The sequence below is a fragment of the Zootermopsis nevadensis genome, unplaced genomic scaffold (genome assembly GCF_977971745.1).
Source record: "Zootermopsis nevadensis isolate Lab colony 2312 unplaced genomic scaffold, Znev_1.0 Znev_ptg000021l, whole genome shotgun sequence".
Classification (NCBI taxonomy): domain Eukaryota; kingdom Metazoa; phylum Arthropoda; class Insecta; order Blattodea; family Termopsidae; genus Zootermopsis; species Zootermopsis nevadensis.
In genome coordinates, this window is record NW_028259153.1 from 17,309,252 (window position 1) to 17,330,063 (window position 20,812).

The 20,812-nt window shown below is 35.6% G+C and overlaps 3 protein-coding genes across 12 annotated transcripts in view; 2 read left to right on the forward strand and 1 right to left on the reverse strand.

The window, feature by feature from the left end:
* Nucleotides 1-20,812, reverse strand: part of Coq6 (ubiquinone biosynthesis protein COQ6, mitochondrial) — a 191,650-nt gene that overhangs the window by 59,514 nt on the left and 111,324 nt on the right. The window contains exon 1 of one of the 2 annotated variants that reach the window (XM_087352249.1): nt 20,712-20,781. The exons of the other annotated variant lie outside the window; for it this stretch is intronic. Coding sequence (XP_087208375.1) covers nt 20,712-20,742 — 31 coding nt within the window. The 5' untranslated portion in view covers nt 20,743-20,781. Of the gene's footprint in view, nt 1-20,711; nt 20,782-20,812 lie in introns of those variants that run through there. 2 annotated transcript variants of the gene reach the window in all.
* Nucleotides 1-20,812, forward strand: part of LOC110840728 (protein FAM161B) — a 37,216-nt gene that overhangs the window by 6,901 nt on the left and 9,503 nt on the right. For 4 of the 9 annotated variants that reach the window (XM_087352228.1, XM_087352231.1, XM_087352232.1 and 1 more), the window contains one exon: nt 2,341-4,172. The exons of 1 other annotated variant lie outside the window; for it this stretch is intronic. In XM_087352228.1, the coding sequence (XP_087208354.1) occupies nt 2,341-2,796 (456 nt within the window). In that variant the 3' untranslated portion in view covers nt 2,797-4,172. Of the gene's footprint in view, nt 1-2,340; nt 4,173-4,202; nt 4,728-7,901; nt 8,286-20,812 lie in introns of those variants that run through there. 4 more of the 9 variants (XR_015536031.1, XR_015536030.1, XM_087352229.1 and 1 more) reach the window with 4 other exon arrangements.
* Nucleotides 7,167-17,426, forward strand: LOC147873209 (4-vinylanisole receptor-like). The gene is made up of 5 exons (XM_087352585.1): nt 7,167-7,243; nt 13,147-13,426; nt 15,158-15,420; nt 16,199-16,298; nt 17,244-17,426. Exons 1-5 carry the CDS (start codon nt 7,167-7,169, stop codon nt 17,424-17,426), a joined length of 903 nt encoding a protein of 300 aa, XP_087208711.1.

The following is a 20,812-nucleotide window of genomic DNA, read 5'->3' on the forward strand; positions in this document are numbered from 1 at the left end:
TGTCCAATGGTGTTTCACTGCTTCTCATGCTAAAGGGTGCTATTCATTTTTCAGAAGTTTACCAAGACAATTATGAGGACACTGTTTTTTTTAATTCATTGTATTTTCATAAAGTTGGACAGTAAGAATATTGCAATGGTCTGTGGCAAGGTAACGGAAGACTTCACAATCTGTGGCTGACATGTTGGCATGTATACCACAGCTTATAAATGAGATTGGTGTTTGAAGCATGTCTTGGGTAAACTGGATGTGTTGGTCCTATTTGTCATATGTGATTTCCAGTCCTTCTGCTTAATGTCTTACTAAACTAACTCCCTAACTAGGTAATGTGAGTGTGTACCAAAAGTTAATGTGATTAAATATATAAAATATTCATTAATTATTTCAATAATATGTTGCCAGTGTTGATCTTCTGGATTTTGATAATGTATGGACTCATAAATACCACTATTCCTTCAGAACAATGGTTATCTATCAACAAGTTCACATGTCATGACAATCCAGAAGAATATCAGTGTCTTTACTGCTGTGAGAACCTTAAATATCACACAAATATTATCTTATAGAAATGGTAGCAGGATAAAGCAAACAAAATAAATAAATAAAAATATTTCCAAAGTAGAGCACGTCTTTCCAGCTACTAAGCGTTTCCTACTTGGCTGAAGTTATACTTACAGGGCTCACATCTCATTCAGCTTCATAGTCTTTGCCTCATGTTTGCTTTTAAATTTTGTATAAAATTATCTTTTATATGTTAAGGAGAGGAGTATTTCCGGATAGATTAAAATATGCATTAATAAAACCATTATATAAGAATGGTGATATATATGATGTGTCTAATTATAGACCTATATCACTTTTAACATCTTTTTCAAAAATATTTGAAACTATAATGTACTCAAGAATTTTGGATCATCTCAATAAATACAATATTTTAAGTACTGAACAATATGGATTTAGGAAAGGATTAAAAACAGATAATGCAATCTATAAATTGACTACAGAGATTTTAAATGCCATGAATAACAAACAAATAGTGGGAGGCATCTTCTGTGATTTGGAAAAAGCTTTTGATTGTGTTGATCATGAAATTTTGTTATTTAAGCTTAAATTTTATGGTATCAATGGGAAAGATCACGCACTTTATGAATCTTACTTAAATAACAGATACATTAGAACAGTATTACATACTAATGACAGTAACAATACAGCCTCGGATTGGCTTAAAGTTAGATATGGAGTTCCACAAGGGTCTATATTGGGACCTTTGTTGTTTCTTTTATACATAAATGATTTACCCAGTATAATAACTAAATTTGCTACACCTATAATTTTTGCTGATGATACTAGCATCTTATTTTCTCATTCTAATACAAACGACTTTAATAAACACATTCATGCAACATTTGAAAATATAAATAGATGGTTTAGAATGAACAGATTATCACTAAACTTTAATAAGACACATTATATTAATTTTAAAATTAAGAGAAAAATGTCAGATACTGTCACAATAAGTTATAATAATAAATTCATTAATAATATCTTCTGTACTAAATTCTTGGGAATTATGATTGATGGTGCATTAACTTGGAAGAATCATATTGATCTACTTATTAAAAAATTGAGCAAGGCTTGCTATGTAATTAGAAATATGAAACCATATATGTCTATTTCAGTACTAAAGACAATTTATTATGCTTTCTTTCATTCCTTAATGAGCTATGGCATCATTTTCTGGGGAAATTCATCTAGTAGTCACACTATTTTTCTCCTTCAGAAAAAGGCAATTAGAACAATGATGGGATGTAGCAATAGAGTATCGTGTAGAAATATATTCAAAGAATTAGATATCTTACCGTTGGCATCACAATATATATTATCTTTATTATTGTTTGTATTACAAAACAAAACTCTTTTTCCATCAAACATTGACTCTCATACTATTGATACTAGACAGAGACAAAATTTGTATCTACCCCAAGCCAATTTAACTATTTATCAGAAAGGAGTTCACTATGCGGGTATAAAGATATTTAATAAATTACCCACAGAGATTAGGAATACCTCAAATAATTTTAAAAAGTTTAAGGTTGCATTAAGGCATTTCTTAATTACTCACTCATTTTACACTGTGGATGAGTACTTAATTGGATAACTATTGTAATAAAAATACTAATTATATTGTCTTGAATTTAGTACGCTGCTTGTCTAGATGTAATTTTTTAATGTATGTATTTTATGTTTTTATACTTGAGTTTGTGACGTGTTCTATATCCACTATTGGATTTTTGGAACTTGTAAATAAATAAATAAATAAAATAAATAAATATGTTTCAGAACATGATGAAGGAAATACACAAGAAATATAGAATGCCTGAAAGGAAATTAAGACAAAACATGAAGATTATGTCTGTCCCAAATACTCCAGATTTGTATGAGGAAGATGAAAGGGAAGATGATGGTGAGAATCAGAATGAAATTTCATATGATAAGAATATAAAAGTAGAATTCAAAGTGTCTGTTAGTGAAACTCCTGAGACAGTTCACTTTAAAACTGAGAATGAAGATGTTGAAGAAACTGAAGTTGTAGAAAAGGGTGAAAATGATCATGAAGTACTGAATGAGAAAGATGATGAAAAGAAGGTTCAAGAAGAAATTGAAGAATATAATGATGCTGAAGAAGATAATGATGAAGAATCTGAAAACACTGAAAGTATCCAAGAAGACATGTCACCAGGTAAAAGCACTGATGAAGATGATGAAAATGGCAATACATACACTATTGATGAATAATGAAGCAGTTTCTCAGAACAAGGTGTTGGCAGTCCAACCACCAGAATGTGGACATTACAACACAGCAAGTTGTTGAAATAGTATGTCATATATTAACTTGTATAAGTTTGCAAGTTAGTTAACAAATAGGCCTACAGCATTGATTTTATCATGAAACAGACACAACATGCAAAAGCAATGCTAACAGCCTTGCACACCGTAAAAGGAAGATGTTTCGAAACCTCAATGAAAGCCTTGGACAGAATGGACCTAACAATAGGACTGAATGGAAGAGGAGAATTGAGGAGGCCATGGACCGAATACTGACCGGAGAGCCATAGAAGAAGAAGTTTTTCTAAAACAAAAATTATAATTTCACAGCATATACGTATTGTTTCCATTTTAGACTGATGACACTGTGTTTAGGTTTGTTGGTTTGCTGGCATTTCAGAGAACCTGTTTGTCTCCATCTTCAAAGCATAGTGATTAACAGTGGATTGGAACCCTTATTTATAATTGCAGACTATGAGGTAGTTCAAAATATTATGCTGTAATTGATAGATATGTTGAAAATGAGGAATTAAACTGGAAATTATGCCCCTTTTCAGATGGAGGAAGATTCTATAGAATACTAAGATTCACTTTCTGCTAAATCAAAAGTTGTTTGATTAATGCCCATCTAACAAGACACAAATCAGTATCTTACTTAAACTACTTAGATAGTAACTTGTAGCCAGAGCTAAACACAATATACGTATATCATCATCCAGTATTTAAAAACAAAATAGCTACAAACTGCCATGAAAGTTTGGAGATATTTATTAATGAATGAGGGAATAACATGTTAAATGTAAAAATGTTGCCTTCTTATCCCTTTTGCATGTGAGTACCAGCAGCTTTGTTTCTAAAATTATATGGTACAAAGTAAATGTAATACATTTGAAAAATGTGCACAACTTGCTCCAATACTCTTTCCGCTCAGGGTTACCACAGTCACCTGAAATATTCTCTGTAAATCATGCCAACATAGGGGAATTTAACTTCTATTAACTTTCAGAATTTGCAGTGTGATATGTGAAATCTGAAGCAGAATCAAACATGGAGAAATGTTATGCATGTGTCATCACACAATTTTCTTCCACAATCGGTGTTAATATTGGTAGGTGGCACATATTTGATTGTGATTAATATGAATGTAAATGTGGTTGTTTTATAAATATTAATTCCATTTATTCCATAACAATATAAGACAATTTAGTCCTGCTACTTTAACTATGTAAAGGAATAAATATACAGTTTCATTACATATTTACTTATAATTATATAAAATCTAAAATGTTTCAAATTGTTGTATGATCTGCTTTTTCCCATGTGTGAAATGTATTCTTATAATTTAATTTTAATCTGATTTTTAAATTTCCTTTCAGGGTTATTCCAGTCCTCTTCCTTTTAGCCCCATAATTCTGTCTGCTGATTAATCCAGTGTTTTCCATCAGGGCCTGAAAAATACTGGTTGCATGCTTGCCTCAGGTAAGATGAGTTATGAGCTGGCAAACACAAACTCACAACAAACATTAACATTAACAGACACGGAATAAATTTTCGGAATTTTGAAACATGTCAATATGCTGAGTACCTTGTGAACTAATCCTGTCATGTTAACTGTGATCATATAAATGAGAGTAAAACTGGTTTAAAAGCACATGTAGAGATAAATGAGCAGATAACAGACCTTTAAAAAAGTAATGTGGCTTAAGGTTTGACATAACCCTATTGGTTGTTTTTATGTGGAGGAAAAGTTCCATCTATCCCAATGACATAAAAGTATTTAATTGGTTCACATAATTCAGCAGTTTGGAATTCACAGCCTCTATTGATGATAGAATATTTCTTAAAAAGGCTTTAGTATGGAAAGTCATATTCTTAGCTTCATGAGTAGGACTTGGCATAATTTTTTGAGCTCCACTTATCACTTGTTTAAAACACCTCCCAGGGTCGAATAGTTTAAATATATCGAGTGTCCTGCGTCTGCTGCTAGTACTGCTACTATTAAGACATGATGAACATTTCTCTAAAATGAAGCTTCGACTATCGAAACCCATTACAAGAGCAGTTTTTTATTTCTGTGACATATTTCGTCTCCCCTGGAGTGTTTGTTTTAAATAAAGATAACTGTATATCACCATTTTTGAAAACCTTCAAAACATATTTCTACTTGAGATTGCACCTTAATATAGTATGCCACTATGATTTACATATCAATCGGCAAGGTCATGTCCAAGTTGATGTCCCTCTACAATATAGCAAAACCGTCAAAATGGGCAAAAATAATTCTGTCAACCTTCGCATATTCTGACGTATATAGAAATTTTAATTCAAATACGTAACACGTTACATAATGAATAGGTTCACAGGACTTAGAAATAAAAATTAACTGAAGTCTCTGCCGACTTGTAATTATAAGCCCGCATCTTCAAACATTTAAATACCGAAGAGCTCAATTTCAATTATAAAAGAAAAGTTTCAAAACTGTGCCACTGAATTACATGTTATATTCTTAAAACTTTTCTTCGAACTTTCGATGTTTAGTCAGAACAACTTTAAGTGCGTCATAAAATTTAGCGGCGTCTCCTGTATGAAGAACGTCGATAACGAGTGGGTACAATCTTATTTGTGTGCACAGAAATATATTGCCAAAACAAACAAATATGTATACTACAGCAAAAGAGAATGATGCCGTTATTATGAATAATCGAAATCACAAGCGGTAATTATACATAATCACCAGTTATTCGTAATTAACAGTTACTCACTATTACCATAACATACGTACGTTATGTTCCATTCTTATCCTGTCAACAAGAATGAAAAACAAAAATGCGTTATATAACGCAATATCACACTATAATTCTGCATCTCCTGAACTATGTAGTGGGGAGGAAGTTCTTGGGTTCGCGTTGTACAGGACAAACATAGATCTTAATAAAATACTTTTAGTCAAATTCTGTGAAAAATCAATGCCAAATTAAACTGAAATCTGTTTTGTAGTCACGGAGATGAAATATACTTATATGAGGGAGAAAAAACTCCCAACAATTTAACACGGACGCATTCCGGACTCTAGACCAACTTTGATGTTCTAACGCTCCCGTATCGTTTTCAGCTGTTATTTACCCATAAGAACATCAGATACACTCACACATATGCGCCTCAAAAATCGTCATTGGTTTGTTAGTCTCTGTGCTTCGTATTTTGTAGGCCACGGATTCGAATCTCGGACGGGAGGTCGTTTATTCCAATAATTTTCGTAGGTTTTCGCTAGTTCTAGAGGAGAATGTCTGGATAGTATCTTGAAATAGCCGACGACCACCGCTTCCTTTCTATTTTATCATTCACAAATCAATATTCCATTCGATGTTACATAACTTCGGTCGTTATAACGTTATTAAATAAAAACAAGCCAATAATCAAACAACACACGTACATTCACTTAACGATATCAAACACGTACCACTGAATCAGTCATTAAACAAAAGGAATCAATCATGATATGCACAGAAGTACACGCTGTCGCCACGCGTAATTCTTTAAAGGCGCCGCCAGATGTAATTACAACTGTACAATGAAGACCGTTTCCTAAATAGGACTTTGGAGAAAAAATGTTGAAGAACAAACATACTTATGTTTGCCTCATCTTTTTATGAAAATAGTAGCGTTCGACTTTGACAAATTTACTTACAGATTTATCTTTTAGATAATAATTTGGAGCAAAACAACGGCAAGGAAAACAATCAATTCTTTTAACTTATTTTTTTAAAAGAGTTGAAGGCCGTCACAGCAAGCAGCACCAGATGGCAAGATTACGACAAAGTTTTGGCCTCCAGCGTGGGGTCAGATGATAAAAAGGTGATAGATTTTCCGAAATATACGTCGGTCTTTCTGCAGAACAATCCTTGTATTTATGAAACCCAAACCTAAACCCAACTTGTCACTGGAATATACATAACACGTTATATAATATATGTTGTATAATGAACGGTTTAACAGAAATGTCTCAATTACTTATAGTAGTTGATGAATCATAATTAGACGAACATATCTATTTAAACAGTCAAATTTCAAATAACTCAATTGAAATTAATTAATTAAAGTCGCTAGTGGATCATAATTAGACGAACATATCTAATTAAACAGTCAAATGTCAAATAATTCAATTGAGATTAAAAAACAAAAGTTTCAGAACTCTGACGCTGAATTACATGTTATTTCAGTTGACGTTTTCATGTCAAAACTTTGCCTCGAATTTCTGATGCTTAGTTATTAGGACGTCAAGTCTGCCCCATAAGGTAGACAACAGCGCATAAACTACGTCTTACTTGTGTAGACCCGACATGGTTTATAAAGTCAGCCCTGCTCCTGTGCACCATGTATTGAATCTGTATGGCTACATGCTTTCTTATCCTCGGAGGTGAGTGGTGAGATTCAAGCTCCGACTGCTTTTATAGACGTTTATCAAATCACTTAGTTATAATAGTGATCTTTTAAAATTACTATACGCTTCAAAACTTCTCTTTCATACGCGATAAAAATATTATTATTCGAGTTCTTTAAAAGTAAATTTCATTAAATATAGGCTTCTGATAGGTTTTTAATTTTAAGGACCAGTATTAAAACGGCTGATTTCTTCAGAGTCCTAAAATTAAAGGAAATTTTGAACATTTTCTGAATGCCACATTTTGTAACATTTGTCAACCACAGATACCAAATCTTAATCTCAGGATTTAACACTTAGGCCTATATATTTACCATTACAACGAAGTTTTGCATACGAACGTTTTTATTTCAGTTAATGCATTCAGAACTTGAATCTCATAAGCCTAAGTCTTTACCATCTGACAGACATATTTCAGACATATTTATCCTGTAAAGCATTAAAAAGTTAATAATATTTTTCCTCATTATATTTTACAGTAACAATATATGGCTTGTAGACTACGCGGCCAACAGCCCAGAAGACAGCCATCTTAAATATGTGGCTTCTTCACAAAAAGAAAGTGGAAATGTAGCATCATTATGTAAAGCGCTCAAAAATATGTTACAACAACAAGAATGTTTCTATTTAACAGCCTGTTTGTATTGTACAACGACAGAAAATTACTTCAAAGCCTCTACGTTAATGGACCGCATATCTCACGAAGACTGCACGCAGTTCCCAGGTCTCATCGGCTGGCTGTGATAAGACACGCGCCTTCTGGATGAGCTACAGGTGCCCGGAGATCACACCATTCAGCAATTTCAACAGAGAATTTACATTTGTTTAAATAAAACTTCCGTTAATCGCCCAGTCTCTAAGCCATTAAGACAGCTGTGTTCTCGGTTGTAGCGTCATGCAGTCTGGTAGAAGTTTAACCAACGTTTCAGAAGTCTTTGCTGCCTCCATCATCAGGCCCTGACGATGGCAAACTTCTACCAGACTACACGGCGCTACAACCCAGAAGCCAGTTGTCTTCAAACTATGGCAAGTTTGAGTACAAAGTACGTTTACTGTCAGATTTGGAATCATGTATTTCTCCTATAACTGGTGTTAATTTATTTCAGATACAAATCTATACTGACAAAACTATCACAATCGCATATGTATATTTCCCGGTATTTGGCTAATTATACGCCGTGTTAAAATGTTTTAAATATACGTTAGGCAAAATAGTCTTATAAAATGAGTTTTTAATTGTTTAATTTAATAAGGTTCTGAGACCCATATAAAGCAGGAGATGGGTCTATATGGACCAAAATTAATTTCGTCCGACAACTCAGATTATGGACAATGGCTCCCAAGCGACGTTATTCAACGGGACATAAATGTGTCACATGTTCGGTGGAAGTGTGCAATAAGATCAGTCAAAAGCTAGCCTTGGCTGCTTTATTGTTATTTACATAATTACTCAATTAAAAGCACAGAATACAATTCAGTGAACGACATTTAACATTTACGATACGTATGTAAATAAATAAAATTCAGTCTTAAAGGCCACTGACGACGGTGTACTACAGTTCACAAACAGATCACTTTGTTTCAGGAGCTGAATCCGTTTCCGTCTTCAGATGAAGGGTAGGCCTACTCGCAAGGGGCTTATTATATGAAGTTTACAAGTAAGAAATGTTTTCTTTATACTTTACAATACAAGTTATATTAATGTTAACTGAAACAATATAATTCTAACGTTTATTTTAGAAAAAGCTTTTTTCATACTTTTAAAATTTAAGAATATATTTAAAATACCTATCACATCTAAATAGTGTAAGTATAATCTAGTAATCGCTAATCCTAAATTTACTGTGCAAACAATAATACATTTATAGATTGATTTACTGCCACTATACGCCGTATTGCCACGGTGGTCTAGCTGTTAGAACGCTGGATTTGTAATCCTGGGGTCTCGGATTCGATTTGCGGCGGTGCCCGAATTTATAACTTGTGTTGGGCAAGGCCGTGGTCTAGGCAACTCGGAGTTTTCCTCCGGGGGATTCCCCGGTTTCTCCGTGGCATCCCAACAATTACTCCATTCACACACAGAAGAAGGCAATGGCAAACCACTTCTGGATCATCTGCCAAGAACGTATATGAACAGGTCCCAGTCCGAGAAAAGGATGGAAGGATCATCTGCCAAGAACGTATATGAACAGGTCCCAGTCCGAGAAAAGGATGGAAGGATCCTGTTCATATGGACCTGTCGTCAGACAGAACACTAAATATAAAAATAATACGCCGTATATATATTCATTCATGAATTTTTAACGAGAGAATAAGAAATTACACTTCCCACATTGGAAGCCAAGCATGTCTGTCTTAGCTTCGATCAAAGTACTTAAAACAGAAGTTTCTTTTCAAGATAAACTTGTAACGTCACGCAGACCCCTTCTTTTGTGATGACATGGTAAAAGCGTACTCAATAAAATGTCTGGAAATAAATATTCAGTTATGACAGATACTTACACGGTGCTGCGTAATAACTTAATTCAAAATCAAAATATAGAAGTCTCTTGAGAGATAAAACTGAATCGACAGTTTCACGTTCAGTCAGATTTCAACCCAGGGAAAAGAGTCCCTTGTATCCACTGTATATGACGCCGTATAGACTCCAAAGCTGGTTTGGACGCAGTATAGTGGCGAAGAAAAGAACCCATGTCTCGGCCGGGTATTGAACACATACCTTCCAGTTCTTGGCCAGTCACTTTACTGACTTTACTGATGGAATTTCAGTATTCATGACGAATGACTGGCAATGGCGTGAACGCAATATCCTCAAATGACACATTTATATATTTTTTCTTTGTTGAGCCCATGTTAACAATAATTCTGATACAGGAACATTCTTGCCTAATTTATCAGTTTTGTTTTGAAAAAGAGTCTAATAGAATCAGTATGGACAGTTGTTGGTCTAAACAAGGTGCCCGTCCTTAGTCGTTAAGTGAAATAACCTACTGCACTGTGAAACAGCGATCGAGTAGTTGGCACTCCTAGTTCGGATTCGGGAAATCCCAGATTCAGATTTGGGACCGGAGATCGGCTATTCTGAGAGTTTTCGTGTTCTTTTCTGTCTCTCCAGGAAAATTCCAGAATATTACCTTCTAATTCATAATTCATTAATGATCTGTTATTGAAAGTTCTATATTTTGAGCTACTGAACCATTCACAAATAAAATACAAATAAATAAACTAAACTACACAAATAGCTGTAAATAATTTTAGAAGCCAGAACATACCGAAATTCTAAAACAATAAAATCTTCTAGGGGCCAGCAGCCGCGTCATTTTGTTAAAATCTTCCGACGTTTTGAGGGCTGCTGGTCCGAGAAGAGTTTATTAATGACTTCCGCCGTGAAAGCTTCAGATCAAACATCAAAAAGTGTTATTCATCTTCAATGAAATACACTTAATTCCCTTGTACGATCAAAGGCACTTACACCTGTTACAAATTAGAATTCAACGCCGTAAAAATCAGTTCCTAGAAATTCAGCTTCAATTTTCGTAGTTAACTTTTCGATCCCAGGGTTGTGTCGAGTTTGTGTACACTGTGACATTTTAACCAAAACAATATATAATTCTCTACCGAACAGTAACAACTTTCAACAAAGATAATGTAACAAAATAAAGTCATAAAAGGTGAAAAAACTGGCATGAAAATCAGGCATAAAGAAATCTATTGCTAATAGTTGCCATCCACTGAAATCAACTAAAATAATCTAAATAACAGCATCAAATACCTAGAACTTAAAACCCCCTACATATTCACCTTCATAAATAATTGAGTTGCAAATTACCATTACAATTGAAATAATTGTAATTCACACAGAACCATTTCAGCATGGCATATACACAGTAACCACGAAAGTTAAGTGGTTATTATAAATACATAGTTATTTATCTTCTTCTTCTTCTTCTTAAAGTGCCTATCCGTTCCGGATGTTGGCTATCAGCATAGCAATTTGAGCTTTACTGGCTGCTACTGCCATGATTGATTGCACTAGGGATTTATAATGGAGTGGTTTCCCGTTGCCTTCTCCATCGCAGTATCACAACCGGTACAATCAATATGTGATTGTCGTCTGTGAATATCTGGTGACGGGCCTTTAGGGAAGTCATTCTTCAACAGCCTCGCCCCAGCAATGACATAGCTGCTGCCCTATGCTATCTACCGTGACCCTGGTAGAGGGACCCTTGCAGGTTGCTACCCCTCGGGTCAAGGAGAACCCGGAGTTCGCGTAGGCAGGGGCACTCACTTCCCTGAAGTAGGACTATCTCCGAAGAGAGTTCCTACCCGCTACCAAAGTTATTTATAGTCCTAGTTTATCCATTGCCTATCAATTAAACTCACTGGAGTACACGTAAGAACAAAACGACATACACAGTAAAACATAATAATATCACACAATCTTTAAATAATTATAGGGATGTTCTGTGTGGAACCAACTTAATCATCCTATTTGAAAATATTCCTTAGTAGTTCTTTCGTTATGACGTCACCATTACAATGAGTGGTGGTATTTTCAGCATTTGCATGCAAAATCCTCTGCAATTTAGATTATCCTTTATAACCATTGTTGTTGGTTTTTGCTCAATTTGAAATTTGCTACGAACTATGTGTAATTGGAGAATATTTTTATTAATATATCGTGACTAATGAGTTTATGGGACACTACACTGATAGTGTATTTGTTATTATTTAGTTCGTATCTTGGTTTATTTATATTGAAAATGTTCCAATTCCTCGCGATATGTTTTGTAAGGTTCTGACTTTCATGTTTGTATTTAACATTGATTTTATAAATAAAACTCTGAAACATGTCGTCCGTACATTAAGACGTTAACGTATACAAGAAAATAATACATTTATTGTTCCGACTTCATGTGATACCCCCGGCACTTTAAAAACTATTTCATGTGACCAGGATTCCAGAATTTTTGTACATTACCAACTCGCTAGAAGTATCTGCTTAACTTTATAGATTTATTAATTGCAGTATCGAGTTACACTCTTGTCAGTTTCGAATAATTTCATCTTTATATACACGGAAAATAGATATAGAACTTAATATGTTTAACGAAGTCCCACATCTATTAGTAAAGGGGAGAGGGAATTTAGTAATAAATAATGCATACCTGCTGGTACAAACTACCCTTTCGTCATAAAAGTTTCCAAAGGGCATTACCATTAAAATCCAACCTAAAATTACAACTTCTCAGCACCAGACGCCAGTAATGTTCATTACTTCTCAAAGAGAGGAACTTAATATTTCTATTTCTTATCCAATTATTCATATATTAACATTTACTGTGACGAGAATGGAAAACAATTCTCGATATCAGAGCCGATTTCGTTACTATCTCTACTATTTTTACGTTGGAGGCGTCCCTTTACTTAACCCGTCTGTTTCAAATCTGTACCACGCATTCAGTTTATTTTGTTACGTTTGTGCTTACACCACGCTTCTCGCCATGTTTTTGGAGATATATCACTATGTTGAGGACTTGGATCACATAATGGATGCAGCCATGTTGTTTATAATATTTTCAGGCGCAAGTTGTTTGCAACTGTATCTCAGGTAATGAAGTTACGAAATTATAGCTGTATTTATCTTAACTTTGTTTTGTCTCACGCTTTTTATGAATTCTTAACGTATTCTACTGAGCCTATGCGCATAGTCTGCTAACATTTATCCAATATGTCGAGTTGCCTTTCATTAATAATTTTATTAATTACTAATTATGTATGAAATTTGGTACCTCAAATGGAAAGTAACGTGTATCAGATATTTTATTTTGATATCACTGAAATATATCTTGACATGGCGAAATTGTACGTTGCTGCAGGTTCAGGATGAATGTCGTGATGAAGATGCTGAGGCTCACGGATGCATTCGTCTGGGAAGATTTGCCTACCAAAGATCCTGACACTGGATTGTTGGCACTGGTCGCCTGGATACCACGTATCCAGACAGCCACTACTATTGTCACGAGTTCCGCCGTCATTTTCCATATAATCCAAAGTACAGTACGCTTCACAAGTGATGATCGTCCTTTATTTTATGTTACATGGTATCCATTCGATACAAACAAAAGTCCCGTCTACGAACTGATCAACACAGTGCAGGTAAAATAGTCGGCAATCAAACGTCATTATATTCTATAGGAAGAACAGAATGCAATTTCAACAAGACGAGCAAAATACGATAAATGAAGTTTACGCAGTACGTGAATTGTTTCAGTGCTTATTTCTGTGTCTGTCTGAATGCTAAAAACAAGTTGATAAATTCAATTCATGCACATACGTGTGAACAAACATTACTGTACAGACCTATTACATAAGCAACGTGGTGTGGGGCGCAGAGGTGATTAAAAAAATGTTCACAAATTCCTGTGTTTTCGCGAATGTTCGCAGAATTGATATGCAATTTCACAAGGTAATATTAATCCCGCAAGTTATTTCTGGTTCCAAGAAACCTTCCACCATCAGAAACCAGAAAACATCTTAGAAACAATAGCAATAATAATAATAATAATAAAAATAATATAACAGCAATCACTTTCCTGCCATGTGTTTCAAGTTTCCGCGGTTTTCCATTCACATCCACTTTTGCAAACCGCGGTCTTTCGTTTTATGCATGTCTTCTTTGTGTACATACAGAAAAAATTCCGTGTCATCCGCAAGAACAGATTCAACTTTGCAGGTGACAGGGCTCATATGGTATCAGGAACCAATTTAATAGCATCCAGATTACCTTTGTGACATTGTCCTATATTTAATGTCTAATACATTTTCAGATATGTTAATACTCATTTTTGGTTGCTGCTAAGGAACAGCAGACAACTAAAACACTAACGAGGTTTGACACTGGTAGCGGTTCCCCTGAGCCCCAATTTCCCACATCACTTGGTCTTGTCAACCGCAATTTTTTTTAAGATTGCAACCTCGCTGTTGGCGAAGGATTTCTGCAATTTGGCACACGAAATCAAACACTAGCAGTCCGTGATAAATTACACCAAATGCAATATCACCAACAGGAATAATCCCTCAAACATCGGTAAATATTCAATAATTAGAATTGGAAAAAACGTAAAATAAACTGTTTTACTGCAAACATACAATATCACAAGACGGTTTGCAACTTAAAAATAAAAAAATGTTTGAGAATATCTGTCAAAAACTGGAGGGTATAAACTGTGTGTCATAACAAGGACGTGCATATAAAGCTCGAGTCATCCATCACCTGCGATCATTTTAGAACGTCCGTGTGTTTTATTACTTTTGGTTTTATCCGAATAAAGTGGTCCTCAGACAGCCAACATGGAGACACAATATAACCATGGCTCTGAGAATTCAGCCGACAGTTTACAATAGAATCACAACCAGTCTGTAACAAAGACAGTAAAATAATCCAATTACCTTTAATTCGGTTAATCGTAATTATAATTACAATTATCCATGTGTACTCGTAATAGTTTGCCGATGATGAACGCACATATACACAACTTAATGTCTGCAGTGTTTATAAGATCGAATGAGGTCCGACCATTGTGCTAGCCAATGTGTACAGCAGTCTCGTTCTGCAATGTTAACAGCGGCCGGAGCATGAAACTGACAATTCAAGTACTGTCCAGCTGCCGAATTCATACGCACATATACAGAGATAGCTTTAAGAACAGCAGCACTTTTACAAAAAATATTAATAAAATTATTACAGTTGTTTCTAACTTAAACTTTATAATGCTAACACTGCCGGTCTACGTTTCAGCACGACCATTCAATATATATTTTCACACCGATCTACTTCCATAATGTCCGCCTGTACACTTATAAATTCAGTGTGTTTTCTCTTTCTAGTGTATTGCTACTGTCCCATGGGCATGTTTCTTCTATGGTGTCCCTCCCTTTTATGGTACATCGATCTGCATCGCTTGCAGTCAGCTGGAGAAGTTGAGAGCAAGCCTGAAGAATATAAGACAGAAAAACGACGCACCAGAGAAGGACTCGAGAGCTAAGACGGACCAAGACGAGGAACGAGAAGCCCAGACCTCTCAGCAAGTGTTTCAACACATGCAGAAACAACTCAACGACTGTGTTCGTCACCACCAACTAATCATAGAGTAAATACACTTCAATGAACTATTTACATTATTTTATTTTCAAACAGGTATGTTCTACACTTGCTATGCCTCAAATCAAGATGTTAATTTAGGTCAGCCGAAAGCATTTCTTAGCTAAACTTGCCAATTTATTTTGCTATTGGAGAGTTTCACGATGTGACTGTCTTTACCTTCGGGAAAAGAGCCTGCAATAACCAATGGAAGAAGCTGTAAAGATGACTGAATCAAGGCCAGTGAACAGACCCAACAGAATAGGTTTTTACCTGTAGACAGATACAAGATCTTGCTTTTTCATTAAATTAGATCGATAAATAATGTTCAAGAAATTTGTTACTTTAACAATAAACCGTCGTCACAAACCTTGAGATTTAATCAAACATTATGTCTCCTTCTTTAGATTATATTCGTACGTCGCGAATAAGCTGGTTACATAACGAAACGAAAGGTGGTCACACCGAGCACCTGATTTATTCGCGGTTTTAAATTCGCTGCTTTTTAAACTTGAGCTTTACTTCAGTTTCAAAGCAGCATCGAAAAGACAAGTCTTTACCGGCGAGGCTACGAAATATTTGTGATTTGTCCAACCCCTACAATATTATTCTACATATACATCAATTAAATATATGGTGTGTTCCTATTAAAAAATTAGAGATCTTGTTTCCGCTATAACAAAGGCTTTAGGCCTACCATCACGTATATACTTCAGGTGTGCTACGTGATATATTTCAGGCTATTGACTCAGAATTCATTTTGACGTTTTCTTTGTCTTAATTTACAGATATATTCGTGCAATAGAGGATACATTCAACCCGCTCCTGGCCGGTTATTTTCTTATCCTAATGGGTGGCCTATGCTTTACATCATACACCGCTGTAATGGTAATTGTGCTCATACAAATACAAAATATAGAGACTGATAAGAAAATTGCAGACATTACGATTTTATCTTAACCGCGAAAGCTTTCTTCTACGTTCTAAGTGAACATTAATTTGAAAACAGTTCTCAAGAAATAGGATTTGAGACTTTCGAGGCGAGTACAATCAATAAAATGTTCTCGGGCAATCCGCCGCGTTAACTGCTTACCGTAGTAAACCGACGTTTCGGGAACTAACTCTGTCCCCATCACCAGGGTTCTGATGTGTTCCTATTTTTGCGTGTTCTTGTCAGCATGATTATTAAAATCCGAATTCCATAAAACACGGACAATTTCTAAACAATTTGAGCGCTTATAAGGTTCTCAACAACAACTCTCCTCGGTGGAATTAATTAGTTTCGTTGCTTCCGGAATTTGAAAAAAAAATACATCGTCAGTCATAAACAGCACTAATGACAAGTGCTTCAAAACGGCGAAGTTAAATAAAAAGACATGACTATTTAAATTATACAGTATACGAAATAAACATTAACTAACTTCTTGAAAAACTTACAGTGACTCCACTGGTCAAGGTATTCCCCGTCTTTTATGGAACCCGAAAGTACATTATCGAGTTCACGAGATGGCGGTCTTCTGGGCTGTTGCGCCGTGTAGTCTGCAACAACCCAGAAGACAGCCATCTTCAAACTCACCGCCGCGAAAACCTCAAATCCTACAGAGTTCACAACAGTCGGCCATTAGTGCCTGTTCTGATATCTTTTGACCTGTGCCCAGGTCTCATAAGTGGTGTTTCCCTTCAAGTATCCCAAAATGCATTTTTATGTTGATTTCTTATCTTGCCCATCGTTTCATTCTTGATTTTATCCTTTACTGTTATTTGGTGGTACGTTTTATAAACAGAACCGAGTGTAATTATAACTAAAAGACGATGCATTTCGCAATGTTCCAGAGATGGGGAAACGTGGTGCAGTTTTCTCAAACAATTGTGATTTACCTCCTCGTGTTAATAAACGTGTTTGTATTCTGCTGGTTTGGGAGCGAGCTGAGCGACCAGGAAAGTATAATTCAATTCCCCTATTACAGTGTTTACCAACAGCAAAGAGCCTATGAGCCTATGACAGGCAAACACTAATTCAACGCAATGAACAAATTAATAACAAAGATTAAACGAAAAGCAAACAATAATATCAAACAAAGTAGTATGTGTAAGACTTGAGGTTCTCACAGCGGTGAGTATGAAGATATCCGTCTTCTGGGTTGTTGCGCTGTGTAGTCTGGTCGATGTTAACCAACGTTTCAGAGGTCATACTGTCTCCGTCATCATCGCCTTGATGGCGGAGGCAGTATGACCTCTGAAACGTTGGCTAACATCTACCAGACTACACAGCGCAACAATCCAGAAGACAGAAATTTTCATACTCTGATGACGGAGGCAGTAAGACCTCTGAAACGTTGGTTAACATCGACCAGACTACACAGCGCAACAACCCAGAAGACGGATATCTTCAAAGTAGTATGTGTTAATAATTAACAAATTTCGTAACTTGTTCTTAATAAAACATGTAATACAGTCTAAGAAGCCGACAACCCAAATTCTTATTGTAAAGGTACAAATGAAACTTCACACACGTGTGTTACATCTCACTAACTTTGGTAACAGACGACACAAATGAACTAATGCATGTGTGAATTTACAAATACAGAATCGGCGAAGTGCTACAAGAACATCAACAGATTCATTACTTGAAAGTATGTAAACTTATGAACACCAAGCAACGATAAAAATACAACCCATATTCATGATAAAATTAAGGGAAGAACTTATATACACAAAATGATAGTGCCTTATCAGTTAAAAATGTCTTGTCGTGTCGACTACCCACAAGAAACATTAGAAAACACGAAACACCTAATACTGCCGTAACGTATGAGATTTGAGTTTCTAACGACAATGGAGAGATCCACGGTGGTCTGGGTTAAGGCGTCGTGTGGACTTGGAGGTGGGACCACGTTTCGGAGGAACATATAGCCTACATCTTCAGGACTGAATCGTGTTATTATTTCAATGAGAGCCACACAATGACCCAGTAATAAACACACGTGAGGAAACATTCGTTATGTGTTTATGGAACCAATGTTTGATGTGCATTGTAATGTTACAGGCTGACAGAGTGCGAGACGCGGCCTGGGACTGTGACTGGGTGGGAAGTCCGATCACATTCCAACGCTGTCTCTATTTCATCATTAATATAGCGAACAAGGAATTCATCCTAACAGCTGGTAAATTCGTTCCCGTTTCCAAGGCGACAATGATGAATGTGAGTTACAGTTTTCTTTCCTTCTTATAAAACACGCAAGGAGAACTTCTCGCCATCACTCAACAAACTCAAAAGTTATGATGTGTACTCCACAACGATCAATCAAATAATAAATGTTCATGGTGTTATTCTGGGTAGCGACGCCGTTCGGACTTGTTAGTAGGTACCAACGTTTCGGAGGAAAGTACTTCCCTGTCTCCACTATCAGGACGATGCTCGTCGCCCTGACAATTAGAAGTAGTAAGTTCACAGCTCATTCCTACGAACACAGCGTATGAAACATCATTTGTACATAAATAGTCTGTAATTAACAGTAATGAATAGTATGACAGCAGAAATTTAAAGGTGTATACATTTCCAATTATCAGAGTCATATTTTACACATGTAATTTTAACAAAATTGCAGTAAAATTGTAAATCTCGGAGTAAAAGACGCATTTTGGTGACTGTGAGTGTTCTTCAATAATATTAAACACGTGAAAATGTTTCTGCAGAAACTGAGTAAGATAAGAATATCAAATGGCATTAATAACAAAAAGTACGTCATGTAGAAAGGCAGTAGAACATTTAACAGGATACTATAATTGAACACCACTTAATCTAAATACAAGTGGAATAAGATTTCATTAATGTTTAAATGTTTATATCCCTACAGATGATACAACAATCGGTCTCCCTCTTCATGTTCTTGCTTCAAATAAAGGATGAAGAAGAAGCTCTAGAAGGACGCAGATAAATTAAATATTCGATTGTAGAAATGTATTTTCTCGTAACAGGCACAGTTCACAATTAATTACATTTCTTAGACAATGATCAACATGTAAGTTGTAGTCCTATTTGTAAAATGAGATGTAGTCCAACATTTTTCGCTTACTTCCTGTCACGAATATGATAAAGCTTATAATAGTATTCACATACGAAGCACTGGATTACAGGAAACCATTAGAAAGCAAATGACTTTCTGTATTTATTTCATATATAAACGTTATCTGCATAAACCTGTCAACTCTAAGACCATCTACTGACACCTAGCCCCTACTTCCAACACGCATTACGATCAATATCGGAGGTTTAATAAAATATCGAAATTAAATGTGGATGCAAATGAAAAATGTACACGAGCATGACGTTCCTATAGGCCTACATATTTTTATGCCATACTCAAATTGGAACTCTTAGTTCCCTCAGTTTGAATTTATTACAGTTTTTAATACACCCTTTTGTGTGTGGGCCAACAGTGCTGCAAAGGTATATATGCTACGAATATCAGATTAAAAAGCTAATTACTCCGGTGTTAATTCACTAAACTTTCAAGATTTTGTCATTTTCCCACTCACTACCTGCGTCTAACATCTTCGTTACACGATAACTATAATGACATACGCTACAGAAATCAAATTCATGCCTCTAAGATTTAAGGTTATCACGGCGGTGAATATGTCCACATAGTGATCAACTCAACATGGATCAGATGGGTCGGTTCTACAGCAGGCATAAAAAGATAAATGCATTCCAAATTGCAGTCGAAACATACAAACGGAAGAAGCCACTTATCGTTGCCATATATATCAAGGTAACAAAATACATCAATATAAAACATGAAGGTGAGATTTCAGGTTCTTATGGTGGCAAATATAACATTACTGTCTCCTTTCGTGCTGCACCATGTAGTCTGCTTTACTTTCACCAGACTAAATGGTGAAACACCCCAGAAGACAGTCACCTTAATAAATTGTTAAGCCTGCATCAAAGCTACATGTAATGTAGTCTTCTTGGATGATTGGGCTTGTTTTGATACAGACTACAAAATGGATATTTTTGGGACTTAAAATTCCAGTCTGCTCCATTCCAGTATGCAAGCTCCTGTGGATAATAGTGAACTCTCCGATTCCTTAAAAGACAAGGAATTTGACCAACTGAGTGACCATTAGTTACTCTATGGCTCTGCTCCATGGATTTAGTTAAAGCACCTAAAAGGCACTGACTCTCTCAGGGAAGAAGATGCTGACGTGTTTCCTTCAAGGCTTAAACTAATTTTAAAATACAATTTAGACAAAGCTCAATCAATAAACTGGTAAAGAAATTCCACCTGCCCTAACCTAAAGTACATGCCAACGTTGTTCCAACCATCTCTCCGCCAGCAACGACAATATCATAATGCTTTGTAAGACTTGAGATTCTCACAGCAGTGAGTATGAAG